The 12,690-nt window shown below is 41.8% G+C and overlaps 1 protein-coding gene across 1 annotated transcript in view; it reads right to left on the bottom strand.

Annotated features, from left to right (window-relative positions):
* Positions 1-284: 284 nt before the first annotated feature.
* The window catches only part of ric8b (RIC8 guanine nucleotide exchange factor B), a 29,013-nt gene continuing 16,607 nt past the window's right edge, over positions 285-12,690 (bottom strand). The window contains exons 9-10 of the mRNA XM_061894245.1: positions 11,010-11,129; positions 285-1,467 (exon numbers count right to left, since the gene is read on the bottom strand). Of these exons, the coding sequence (XP_061750229.1) occupies positions 1,356-1,467; positions 11,010-11,129 (232 nt within the window). The 3' untranslated portion in view covers positions 285-1,355. The remainder of the gene's footprint in view (positions 1,468-11,009; positions 11,130-12,690) is intronic.

Genomic DNA, 12,690 nt, shown 5'->3' on the forward strand with positions numbered 1-12,690 from the left:
GCTCGCGATCGACGTAATGGGCACCCCTGTCATATATCGTCATTCAGCAAATGGAGCATAAAACAACCAAAAGTTGTAGGCTTCTTCACGCGACGAAGCCGGCCTACTTCACCACAGTCTGTAGTCTATAGCCCCCCCCTGGGCAGAGGCAGCAGCAACGAGGTAGAGACGTGATGGCGACAGGCCGAGTTAGAACGATCCATACACCCACCCGCCCCCTCTGGAGAGTCACCACCTTAACTAACACATTTTCTGGGGGGAAACACTGACAACCTTTAATAAACACTTTATTGTACTCTCCCCCCCCCGGTGATAACTTCACTACATAAATACAGTGACAATTACATTATGTCAAAGTGCAAAAGGAACACATTCCCCCCCCCCCCTGAAAAGACATCAAGTACTTACCAAATACAGAGCGCTAAATGACATGCAGTATGAACTGAAGGAGGAAGGAATGTAGAACAGTGTTTTAGGCCTTTGGATTTAATAAGTGGTTGTATTATCCTCAAACTTCATGGCCTAAAGTGTTTTCTGTTACTTCTATATCATTTTTTTCACAGCTCCAACATACGGCTCACGCGGTGATGCTGCTTGATGACAAAACACCATACCTTTGTCCCACTTGTATTAACGCGTGGTGTGTACGCAATCTAACATGGCCGGACGACGGTTGTTGAAGAAACCACTAACTTAGGAATGTGTCGAATGAAAGGTGCAAAAGTGAGGCTTCGGCGAAGTCCGTCTTAAAAACCGCTATGAGTCACGGCCGAGCCCGAGAGTGGGGGGAATGGAGGGGGGACGCTAGCTGTGGCTGGAACCCCCGCCCAGCTTGCACAAGTCACACTAAGCCTCGTGGAAATGTCCTTTTGAAAAAAAAAAATCCTCAATTTTGGGACTAATAGCAATTTACAGAAACGATGTTGCTTCCCCATTGTGGGAGAAATAAATAAATTGTTTTCATTGCGGGATAAATAAATAAAGTATGTGCGACCCCGCGCCCTCCGTGATGGCGGTCAGCCTACGGGCGAGCACGGAACATTCCGATTGAGTCGTGATATTCCCGACGTTGCTCCGTTTTGTGGAAAAAGTGGGATTATTTTGAAACGGAAAAAAAAAAAATGTCGAGGCGAGTAAAAATTGTCTTTAAAACCAAGTAAGTGTCCATTGAGAAATCAACATTTGGGAAGAGACCCTTGTTCAGCTCAACTGCGTCATCTAATTAAAAAAAACCCACCTTGTCTGAAAGATCCAGCACTTGAAGTGTGACAAAGCTTTGGTAGCAGGGCGGGGGTGTTTTGTGTTTTCTCCACCACCCCCACCTCAAAATGTGGGCATGAAGCAAAGTGCTCTTACTAGTCAGTGTCCGAACCGGAGGTGTGCTCTTCATGCGGGACATGGAGGGTTTCTTCGAGGGGCGCTAACGTGCCGTCTCGCTTGACGCCCATGGGACGGATCAGGCGCTGCCTGTGGACACAAACAATAAGTCAAACAGGATGACGATTCGTTCATAATGTGGGTTTATTTCGAGCTAAAGTGCTTCCGGGAGCAGATGGTTTGCATCAGAGGTGGGTAGAGTAGCCAGAGATTGTACTTAAGTAAGAGTACTGTTACTTTAGAGATGTATTACTCAAGTAAAAGTAAGGAGAAGTCACCCAAATATTTACTTGACTAAAAGTAAAAAGTATGTTGTGAAAAAACTACTCAAGTACTGACGGCAACAAGTAATGCACAAAAACATAAAAATAGCAATGAACAAATCCAGAGCCAGGAATACCTCTTAAGCAACGAAAACATTAATATATATATTAAATAATATATAATTGGTTTTACACTTATTGAAAAAAAAAAAATTGAAAATGAATTTTACCTTTGCAAGCTCATTATACTATTGGCTAAGTTTTATATTCATAAATGTAAGTTTCTCAATAAACGACATGTTTTTTGTGCCTTTGAAAAAGATTTAAAACTCTACATTAAAACACTCTACCTCTAACGACCAAAAAGCTGTGAAAACGATGATGCTGTGTTCCAAATGAAAGTTATTCACTGAGATTGAGTGAGCCTATGGCTTTGCACTTTGTTTATTTTATGTATGTATTTTTTTTGCATTCTATTTTAATTACTTTGAATTTACAACCACCTGGCGCTGTTTTTTACGGTTTTTATACTGTTTTTGTACTTACTTTGATTATTATTTTCAACTGTTTGTAAATGTTGATATTTATAAAAAAAAATTAAAAAGTGTGCAGTTAATCATGTGACCGCCTGGCTCTATTTGATTGGTAAAACGGAGACAAACGTCACCAGGGTGGAGGACAGAGTAAAACAACTTGCACTGAGCCTAGTCTATAAAATCCGCTACACCTCCTTGATACCGAAGTACATGTCAAACTACTTCCTTAACGTAAATGACCACCATAACCACAACACCAAGGGGAGCTCCACAAACCACGTTAAACCCAGATTCCGATCTAACAAAGGTCTTGACTCATTCTCTTCTATGCCACATCAATGTGGAATGCACTCCCAACAGGTGTAAAAGTAAGTGCATCTCTATCCTCCTTCAAAACCGCTCTAAAACAACACCTCCAGGCAACTTCAACACTTTACTAATACCCTCCTCCATTCAGATCCCATCTCCCTGGATTATAAACAACTCAAATGTACTTCAAATGTATATACTTGTTCTTATGCTATGTGAACTCACTATGTTCTCTGCTGGCTGTACATATCCTACTAAATAAGACCTACACTGTTTCAATGTCCACATTTCTCTGTTGATGCAATTGTTGAAGACTGAAGTTCTGATATCAACCTAAGCTCCTCATCCCACCCCCCGGATTGTAAATAATGTAAATAATTCAATGTACATACTATGATGATTAACTTGTGTGATGACTGTATTATGTTGATAGTATATATTTGTACCATGAATTGATTAACGTGGACCCCGACTTAAACAAGTTGAAAAACTTATTCGGGTGTTACCATTTAGTGGTCAATTGTAGGGAATATGTACTGAACTGTGCAATCTACTAATAAAAGTATCAATCAATCAATCAATCAATTTGATTGGTGAAACGCAGGCATGTGATAGATCCTACTTTGAAGGTCTGTCTGACAAACCAAAACAAACAAAGCGTGCATTAACAGATCGATAAAAATCAGTAGTGAGTAGCAAGCTGAATGTAGATAAAAGGAGCGGAGTAATAGTAGCGTTTTTTCCATAAATATATACAAGTATGTTGCATTAAAACTGCTCTTAGAAGTACAATTCATTCCAAAAGTTATTCAAGTAGATGTAACGGAGTAAATGTAGCGCGTTACTACCCACCTCTGCTTTGCATGTCCTCCGTGGACACTTGCTCCGACCCCTCACCCGCTCGGACCCCTCCTCTCCTGTGGCAGTTTAATTACAGGATCAGCCCCAGGGATAATCTCCTCAAAGCCACGGCTGCCCCTTCATCCTAATCCAATTATACCTCCTGTGTGTGTGTGTTCTTCTACATCTACAGCACCCTTCTTGAGACGTCAACAGGGAAAAGTAGCTTCCATATGAGGAGGTGTGAACAAGTGAGGACATAAATCATGGTCCCAATCTTACTTGCCATCCTCCCTAATTTTCCGGGAGAGTCCAGAATTTCAGTGCCTCTCTCGAAAATCTCCCGGGACAACATTTCTCTTGATTACCAGCCGGACCTGAGTGAGGACAGCCCGTCGTCACGTCCGCTTTCCCTCCATATAACTCAGGGGTCTCAGACACGAAACATTATTTTGCGGCCCCCACTTAATATGAAAGTTTATAGTTAGTGCGGCCCGCGAGTTTTATATGAACGGCGCTTGACAGCGTTGTTTTATTTGGGTCCAAAAATGGCTCTTTCAACATTCTGGGTTGCCTACCCCTGCGTTAGTGGAAAAGCGGCAAATGAGTGAAAGCGACAGAGACGTTGCCATGGAGACGAGTGTTTTCTTAGTGCCTGGCTGCAGTCGCACCGCGACACCTGTCCCTCAGTAATTACAGTCCCCGATAACCTGGACCAATTCAAACCGTTATTTGGTTTTTTTTACTGTTTAATTTGCATTGCCTTACATGATGACCACTAATTATATTTTGTATAACACTCGGGGAGCCGTCACTTTTTTGCGCTCGCTATCCTGGTACTTTCCCGACTACCGTATTTCCTTGAATTGCCGCCGGGTATATAGTATGCGCCTGCCTAGAATTGCTGCCGGGTCAAACTCGTTTCGCAAAAAAAAATAGCGCATTCTTAGCATTACCGCCGGCTCAGGATTAACGGCGGGTCAACCTCGTTTCGCAAAATATTATTTTTATTAGCGCATGTCTAGAATTTCCGCCAGGTCAAACTCGTTTCGCCTCCTGGTGGTAGAGGGCGCTAGAAGTATTGCGTAAAGAGATTATTTTAGATTGTACCTAATGTCATGACTGTTTTTATTGACTATTGAATATTTTATTGATTATGGGATAAGCAGCAGAAAATGGATGAATGATACTTTTTCGTCACTTATTGTTTGTCTTTGGTACACTAATGTGTTTTAGGCCATTGGTTCTTTGTTTTATTTTTGCAAAAATGTATACAGTATATCTATTTTTATATTGCTATTTTTATCTTTGGTATGAAAATTATTAAGTAACAACATCTATTAGTATTTTTTGGTTCTTTGTTGTTGCTATTTTTGTATTATGACAATTTATTATTGGATCATGTTGTACTGCATTTTAATCGTTTGTTCTGTGGTTGTGTGATGTTTTTTGCCTGGACCCCAGGAAGAATAGTCTCCACTGCGGTGTAGACTAATGGGGATCCTTAATAAACTAATAAACTAATAAACTAATAGTGATCCTTCTTGCGACTACCCGGCTGCAGAAGAAGTGAAAACAAGCAGCAACAGTGAGCAGTGTGAGTTTATTTTTTCCTCTTGCTTGCACTTTTAACATGGAGGATTACTTATCTAAAATAAAACAGTTTTCTAAACTGGACTTTCAATCGAAGCAGGAGGTAATAAAGGAAGATCTTCATCGAGACAGAGACTTTTAAAACTGAAGAAAGATAAGGAAGACTTCTATAAACAAGTTATTGATGCTTTTGATCAGTAGGAGCTGCGCTTGGACTTCATTTATAAGTAAAGGTAAGACCATGATAAGGTTTTTTTTTTTTTGGCGGTATAGCGGCCGTGCCAGCAACTTGAGGGTTGCAAGTTCGATCCCCACTTCCGCCATCCTAGTCACTGCCGTTGTCCTTGAGCAAGACACTTTACCCACCTGCTCCCAGTGCCACCCACACTGGTTTAAATGTAAAAATTAGATATTGGGTTTCACTTTGTAAAGCGCTTTGAGTCACTAGAGAAAAAGCGCTATATAAATAAAATTCACTATTGAATGTGCTTTTCATGATGGTATCCTTCCATCACACTCACATTTTTAAGCGCATGCTTGCCTTTTCCGCATGCCTTTGGTAAGCGCCGGAGTGAGAAGAGGTTTTAAAATAATTGGCGCCCCGGCGGAAATTCAAGGAAATACCGTATTATCCGCCGACCGCCGTGTTGCTGTAGGGAGGAAAAAACGGAATGACACACATTGCGGAAATAACATTATTCTCCGTGCGTCGGCTCAATACAAATATATTCCACAACCCCAAACATGTCTTTTTCAAAGCCTGCAGTGAAGAGAAGGGTTAGTGATGCGCAAAGACAATTCCAGGAAAAGTGGGAGATGCAATATTTCTTTGTTGTGCACCCCGACGTGTCTTATTTTCACAGAGAAAGTTGCGGTGCACAAGGGATACAATTTATAACGTCGTTATACAACTAGACATTATACAACAACATTTTTTTTAAGAAATAATTTCTTGCGGCCCGGCCTCACCCGCACTCTGCGTCCAGTGGCCTCCAGGTCAAGTGAGTTTGAGACCCCTGATATAACTAGCATGTCCCGGTGGTAGCGGGGTTGTATATTGTAGCGTCCCAGAATAGTTAGTGCTGCAAGAGCCTTTGGGTATTTGTTGTGTTGCGGTTATGTCGTGTTACGGTGCGGATGTTCTACCGAAATGTGTTTGTCATTCTTGTTTGGTGTGGGTTCACAGTCTGGCGCATATTTGTAACAGTGTTAAAGTTGTTTATACGGCCACCCTCAGTGTGATCTGTATGGCTGTTGACCAAGTATGCCTTGCATTCACTTGTGTGTGTGAAAATCCGATCCAATCCACTTTATTTGTATAGCACATTCAAACAACATAAATGTTTCCAAAGTGCTGCACAATAATATTAAAAACAATATTCGAATATCCTTAGGTCCACCAATGACTGAATAAAACCAATATAAAATTAATCTAAAAATATATATGATTAAAAACAAAAAAAGCCGCAGATATGTGATTGGGCCGGCACACAAAGGCAGTGCCTTTAAGGCACGCCTCCAATATTGTCGACTGGGTGGAAATCGGGAGAAATTTGGGAGAATGGTTGCCCCGGGAGATTTTCGGGAGGGGCGCTGAAATTCGGGAGTCTCCCGGGAAAATCGGGAGGGTTGGCAAGTATGATTTGTTCTGTTGTGTTTATGACGTGTTACGGTGCGGATGTTTTCCCGAAATGTGTTTGTCATTCTTGTTTGGTGTGGGTTCACAGTGTGGCGCATATTTGTGACAGTGTTAAAGTTGATTGTACGGACACCCTCAGTGTGACCTGTATGGCTGTTGACCAAGTATGCTTGCATTCACTTGTGTGCGTGAAAAGCCGCAGCTATAATGTAAATGGGCCGGCATGGAAAGGCAGCGCCTTCAAGGCACTCCCCCAATATTGTTGTCCGGGTGGAAATCGGGAGAATGGTTGCCCCTGGAGATTTTCGGGAGGTGCACTGAAATTCGGGAGTCCTCAGGGAAAATCGGGAGGGTTGGCAAGTATGACTGCTCTGTATTACGTCCGTGTAGTACTATGTACAGCGGCGTTTTAAAATGTCATACATTTTACTTTCTGAAACAGATACCGATAATTTCCGATATTACATTTTAAAGCATTTATCGGCCGATGATATCGGCAGTCCAATATTATTGGACATCTCTAATGATGTTTTTTTTTTTTTTTTGCTGTAGCCCAGTAGCTTGCGCGGGAGGTGTGTACCTGATCATTAGTCCTATTAAGCCTGACAAGATGTGGCTATAGAACAAACAATATCTTTGTCCAATTAACAAGAGCAGCACAAAGAAAGGCGGGCAGGTGTAATGGCTGGTCGGTGCACAGACTATGTGCTAATTGGGCGAGCTGTAAAGCAGTTAGTAGACAACATTCTTTCAGCGCTCTGACTCATCTCCTGAGAGTCGGTCTTCCCGAGTCATCAGGCTGAGGATGAAAAGGAAAGGAATCTTCCTCTTAGGGGCGCACGCGCCTCATTACCGCAGCACCCTCGGACAACAATTGTTAGGCCTCCGTCCGCCCAAACCCGCCTTCATCCCCGTGTGGCCACTGATTGGCCGCTCAGACCAACGAGAATAAAGTCACGACATGCAGGGCTAATTAAAATCAACAATGCACATAAAAGACACCTGCCCTGACAGGTTTGCTCTGTCGGCCAATTAGGTGGGGCTTAATTATTTGCGCCGTGATAACGACGCGGCTTTCATTTCACTCCCGCTGAATGCAGCCGTGTGCTGGAAGTCGAGCGGGCCTAATTGAAGCGGAGAAGGTAAAATTCCTGCTTGGACGACTCGGTTGGCAAGGGGCAAAGCTTATTGGTGACTTTTGAATGCTCGCACAGGAAAGGTCAATGCTAATACAGAGCGAGGTGCCTCCATGCTGGCTTGTTAAAATGTGAGCAGAGTGATCAACAGCCTTTCTACATTTTAATAGAGTGGAACATCTGAAGTTGAAGTCCTTTTCACCAAAATACGACATAGTTCTAGTGCCACCGAACTAAGATACAAAACCCAAAACCAGTCAGGTTGGCACGTTGTGTAATTCGTAAATACAAACAGAATACAACGATTTGCAAATCCTTTTCAACTTATATTCAATTGAATAGACTGCAAATACAACATATATAATGTTCATACTGAGAAAGGTCATTTTTATTTTTTAACTTAGAATTTAATGGCAGCAACACATTGCAAAAAAGTTGTCAGGGGGGCCTTTTTACCACTGTGTTGCATGGCCTTTCCTCTTAATAACACTCAGTAAACGTTTGATAACTGAGGAGACACATTTTTGAAACTTTTCAGGTGGAATTATTTGCAATTCTTGCTTGATGTACAGCCTAAGTTGTTCAACAGTCTCCCTTCTGCCATTTTAGGCTTCATAATGTGCCACACATTTTCAATGGGAGACAGGTCTGGACTACCTGCACTGTTTTACTATGAAGCCACACTGTTAAAACACGTGGCTTGGCATTGTCTTGCTGAAATAAGCAGGGGCGTCCACGATAACGTTGCTTGGATGGCAACATATGTTGCTCCAAAACCTGTATGTACCTTTCAGCATTAATGTTGCCTTCCCAGATGTGTAAGTTACCCATTCTTTGGGCACTAATACACCCCCGTACCATCATAGATGCTGGCTTTTCAACTTTGCACCTAGAAAATTCTGGGTGATTCTTTTCCTCTTTGGTCCAGAGGACACAACGTCCACAGTTTCCAAAAACAATTTGATATGTGGAATCGTCAGACCACAGAATACTTTTCCACTTTGCATTAGTCCATCATAGATGAGCTCAGGCCCAGCAAAGCCGGCTGCGTTTCTGGGTGTTGTTGATAAATGGCTTTTGCTTTGTAAAGTAGAGTTTTAACCTGCACTTACAGATGTAGCGACAAACTGTAGTTACTGGCAGTGGTTTTCTTAAGTGTTCCTGAGATCATGGGGTGATATCCTATACTTTTTGATGCAGTACCACCTGGGGGATCGAAAGTCACGAGCATTCAATGTTACATGCAGTGATTTCTCCAGATTCTCTGAACCTTTTGATGATATTACAGACCTTAGATAGTGAAATCCCTAAATTCCTTGAAATAGCTGGTTGATAAATGTTGTTCTTAAATTGGACAATTTGCTCATGCATTTGTTCACAAATTGGTGACACTCGCCTCATTCTTGTTTGGGAATGACTGAGCATTTCATGGAAGCTGCTTTTATACCCAATCATGGCACCCACCTGTTCCCAATTAGCCTGTTCACATATGGGATGTTCCAAATAAGTGTTTGATGAGCATTCCTCAACTTTCTCACTTTTTTGAAACATGTTGCAGGCATCAAATTCAAAATGAGCTGATATTGGCAAAAAATAAAGTTTTCCAGTTCGAAAGGTAAATATCTTGTCTTTGCAGTTTATTCAATTGAATATAACTTGAAAAGGATCTGATCTGCAAGTGATTGAATTCTTTTTTAATTTACCATTTACACAATGTGACAACTTCACTGGTTTTGGGGTTTGTAAATGTATGCCCACTCAACTCAACTTTTTCAGGGGATGCTCGAAAAACTCATACTTTCAATGCGTTTTTGGCCTCTTGTCCGTCTACACGCTAACGTATACATTTGTCCTTAAAAGCAGACTTTTTGTCCTCAGTGTGTGCATGCAGACCAGGGATGTGAAATATGCGGAACAAGTTTGCAAAGTGTAAAAAAAACAACTGCCTTTTTAAATGACAGATACTGCTCTTTTCATTGTGTCCACTGGATGTCGCAATACCAATTTTGTTAGGCAAGTAAATGGTTTATACAGGGCTGAGAAAGCAAGAGGTACTGTATTTTCCAGACTATAAGGCGCAATTAAAATCCTTATTTTTCTCAAAATTCAATAGTGCGCCTGATGTAAAGAATAAGTTTGGTTGAGCATACCGACCTTGAAGCTATTTTATTTGGTACATTGTGTAATGGTAAGTGTGACCAGTAGATGACAGTCAAAGAAAAGAGATACGTGTAGACTGCAAAATGATGGCAATATGACTCAAGTAAACAACACCAACATTTGACATGTTCCATTGAAAATATAGAAAATTACACACGGGGCTCAAAAATCTATCAAAATGTTTTAGTACGACTTTGGTAAGCTATGAAGCCACACCGCTTGATGGATTGTACTGTGCTTCAACTTAGGAGTATTATAATGGTGTGTGTATAAGGTAAGACATTATCTGGCGTTTTGTTTTGCAATATTATGCAAAAGCAACTTTTCTTACCTTCTGGTACCTGCTTATCTGTATTTTGGATCTGCATAAGTCCTAAAAATTTGCGCGCTTCCACCTTTGTAGTCCGTGAGGACACCTGCAGTCGATGAGCTTCTTCTTTTTCTATATCTTCTTGTTACGGGAAATTTATCCTCCGCTGTTGCCATTTCTAATACAAACTAGTGTAAAGTTCTTACTTATATCTGTCAGTAAACTCGCCATGAAAGTGCTAAAACATACCGGTGTAGTGAGTTTACATTATTCACCCAAGGAACTTTAGTTATTAGAGTGTTCTGGTCGGACGTTTTTTTTTTCACGGAGACATTTCCGGCGTTATTGTTGCACTAGTGAGCCATGGGTGAGGAGATGCTGCTCCGTTATTGATTGAAGTAAAGTCTGAATGTCATTAAAACAGTTAACGCCATCTTTTGACACTTCTTCCACTCCCGTCCTTGCACGCTACACCGCTACAACAAAGATGATGGGGAGAGGACGCTGCCGAAGGTGATCCACGTAAGTAAGACCCGACCACAAAACGGCACATCCTCAAGCGACTGTCAAAAAGCGGCTTGAAGATGGTCTGTAAAACATCTTCTATGCAACTTTTTGAGCAAAAAAACACCATTACATGTTATGTAGAACCACAAAGAAGTCTTTTACATTTAGAATAAAATAATTATAATATAACTCCTTTAACGCGGCCTATAACCTGGTGCGCCTTTTGTATAAAAATAGACCTGACTAGACCCGCTCATCTGTAGTGCGCCTTATAACCTGGTGTGGCCGATTGTCCGGAAGATACAGTAGTATTACACGTTTGCTAAAGAGATTCCTTACCCTGACAACTTGTTCAGCAATGTGGCAAGCTTTTGGGCTTCGTACTCCTTCTGCTCCTCGGTCATCTCGTCCATGGGGTTGGGCATGGGCTCTTCCACATGACCAGTGATGGGGTTGATGCTGGGAGGAGAAGGTTAGTTAGAAAAACGTTAACGTATTAGTACAACGTATTAGATTTATTTAGTATATATATTTAGTATAACGTATTAGATTTATTTAGCGCTTTCCTAGACACTCAAAGCGCTTTACCGTGAGAACTGAGAATTAAGAACCCATTATTCACCTTAGCGGTGGTAAGCTACATTCTTGGACACAGCCACTCCGGAGCAAACTGACAGAAACGTGGCGGCCCATTTACGCCACAAGCCTCTCCGACCACCACCAAACGTTCATTCACATTCATACACCAGTGTGAGTGGCGCTGGATGAAGGTGGGGAAGTGTCTTGCCCAAGGACACAACGGTAGTGAATACGATGGCGGCAGTTGGATTGGTACCTTGTATATATATAATATAGGTGGACATCTTTGGGGCTTCTCTTGGCTGCTACAATACTGCTATAATTGATTGATTGATATAATACAACTTATAAGTGCAGTGTTGGCACGTATATGTTCCCATCCTCACCTATGGTCATGAGCTTTGGGTCATGACCGAAAGGATAAGATCACGGGTACAAGCGGCCGCAATGAGTTTCCTCCGCCGTGTGGCGGGGCTCTCCCTTAGAGATAGGGTGAGAAGCTCTGCCATCCGGGAGGAACTCAAAGTAAAGCCGCTGCTCCTTCATATCGAGAGGAGCCAGATGAGGTGGTTCGGGCATCTGGTCAGGATGCCACCCGAACGCCTCCCTAGGGAGGTGTTTAGGGCACGTCCAACCGGTAGGAGGCCACGGGGAAGACCCAGGACACGTTGGGAAGACTATGTCTCCCGGCTGGCCTGGGAACGCCTCGGGATCCCCCAGGAAGAGCTAGACGAAGTGGCTGGGGAGAGGATGGATATATATATATATATATATATATATATATATATATATATATATATATATATATATATATATATATATAGTTTATATATGGTTTATCCGTTATAAAGTGCTCAATAGGTAGAGCGGAATATGTGTTTTTGTGTTTTTTCCTGACCTGAAAAGCCTATTTCACAGGTTTCCCTGCTCTTCAAACCCCTGAAGAGGAATCTGCGAAACAGGCTTGTAGGGATGAAATAACCTCTGTGTTTTTCTCCCGACCAGACCTACATACATACAGTGGGACAAAAAAGTATTTAGTCAGCCAACGATTGTGCAAGTTCTCCCACTTAAAATGATGACAGAGGTCTGTAATTTTCATCATAGGTACACTTCAACTGCGAGAGACAGAATGTGAAAAAAAAAATCAAGGAATTCACATTGTAGGAATTTTAAAGAGTTTTATTTGTAAATTATGGTGGAAAATAAGTATTTGGTCAATAACAAATATTCAACTCAATACTTTGTAATATAACCTTTGTTGGCAATAACAGAGGTCAAACGATTACTATAGGTCTTTACCAGGTTTGCACACACAGTAGCTGGTATTTTGGCCCATTCCTCTATGCAGATCTTCTCGAGAGCAGTGATGTTTTGGGGCTGTCGCCGAGCAACACAGACTTTCAACTCCCTCCACAGATTTTCTATGGGGTTGAGGTCT

This window comes from Nerophis ophidion, linkage group LG03 (genome assembly GCF_033978795.1).
Source record: "Nerophis ophidion isolate RoL-2023_Sa linkage group LG03, RoL_Noph_v1.0, whole genome shotgun sequence".
NCBI lineage: Eukaryota > Metazoa > Chordata > Actinopteri > Syngnathiformes > Syngnathidae > Nerophis > Nerophis ophidion.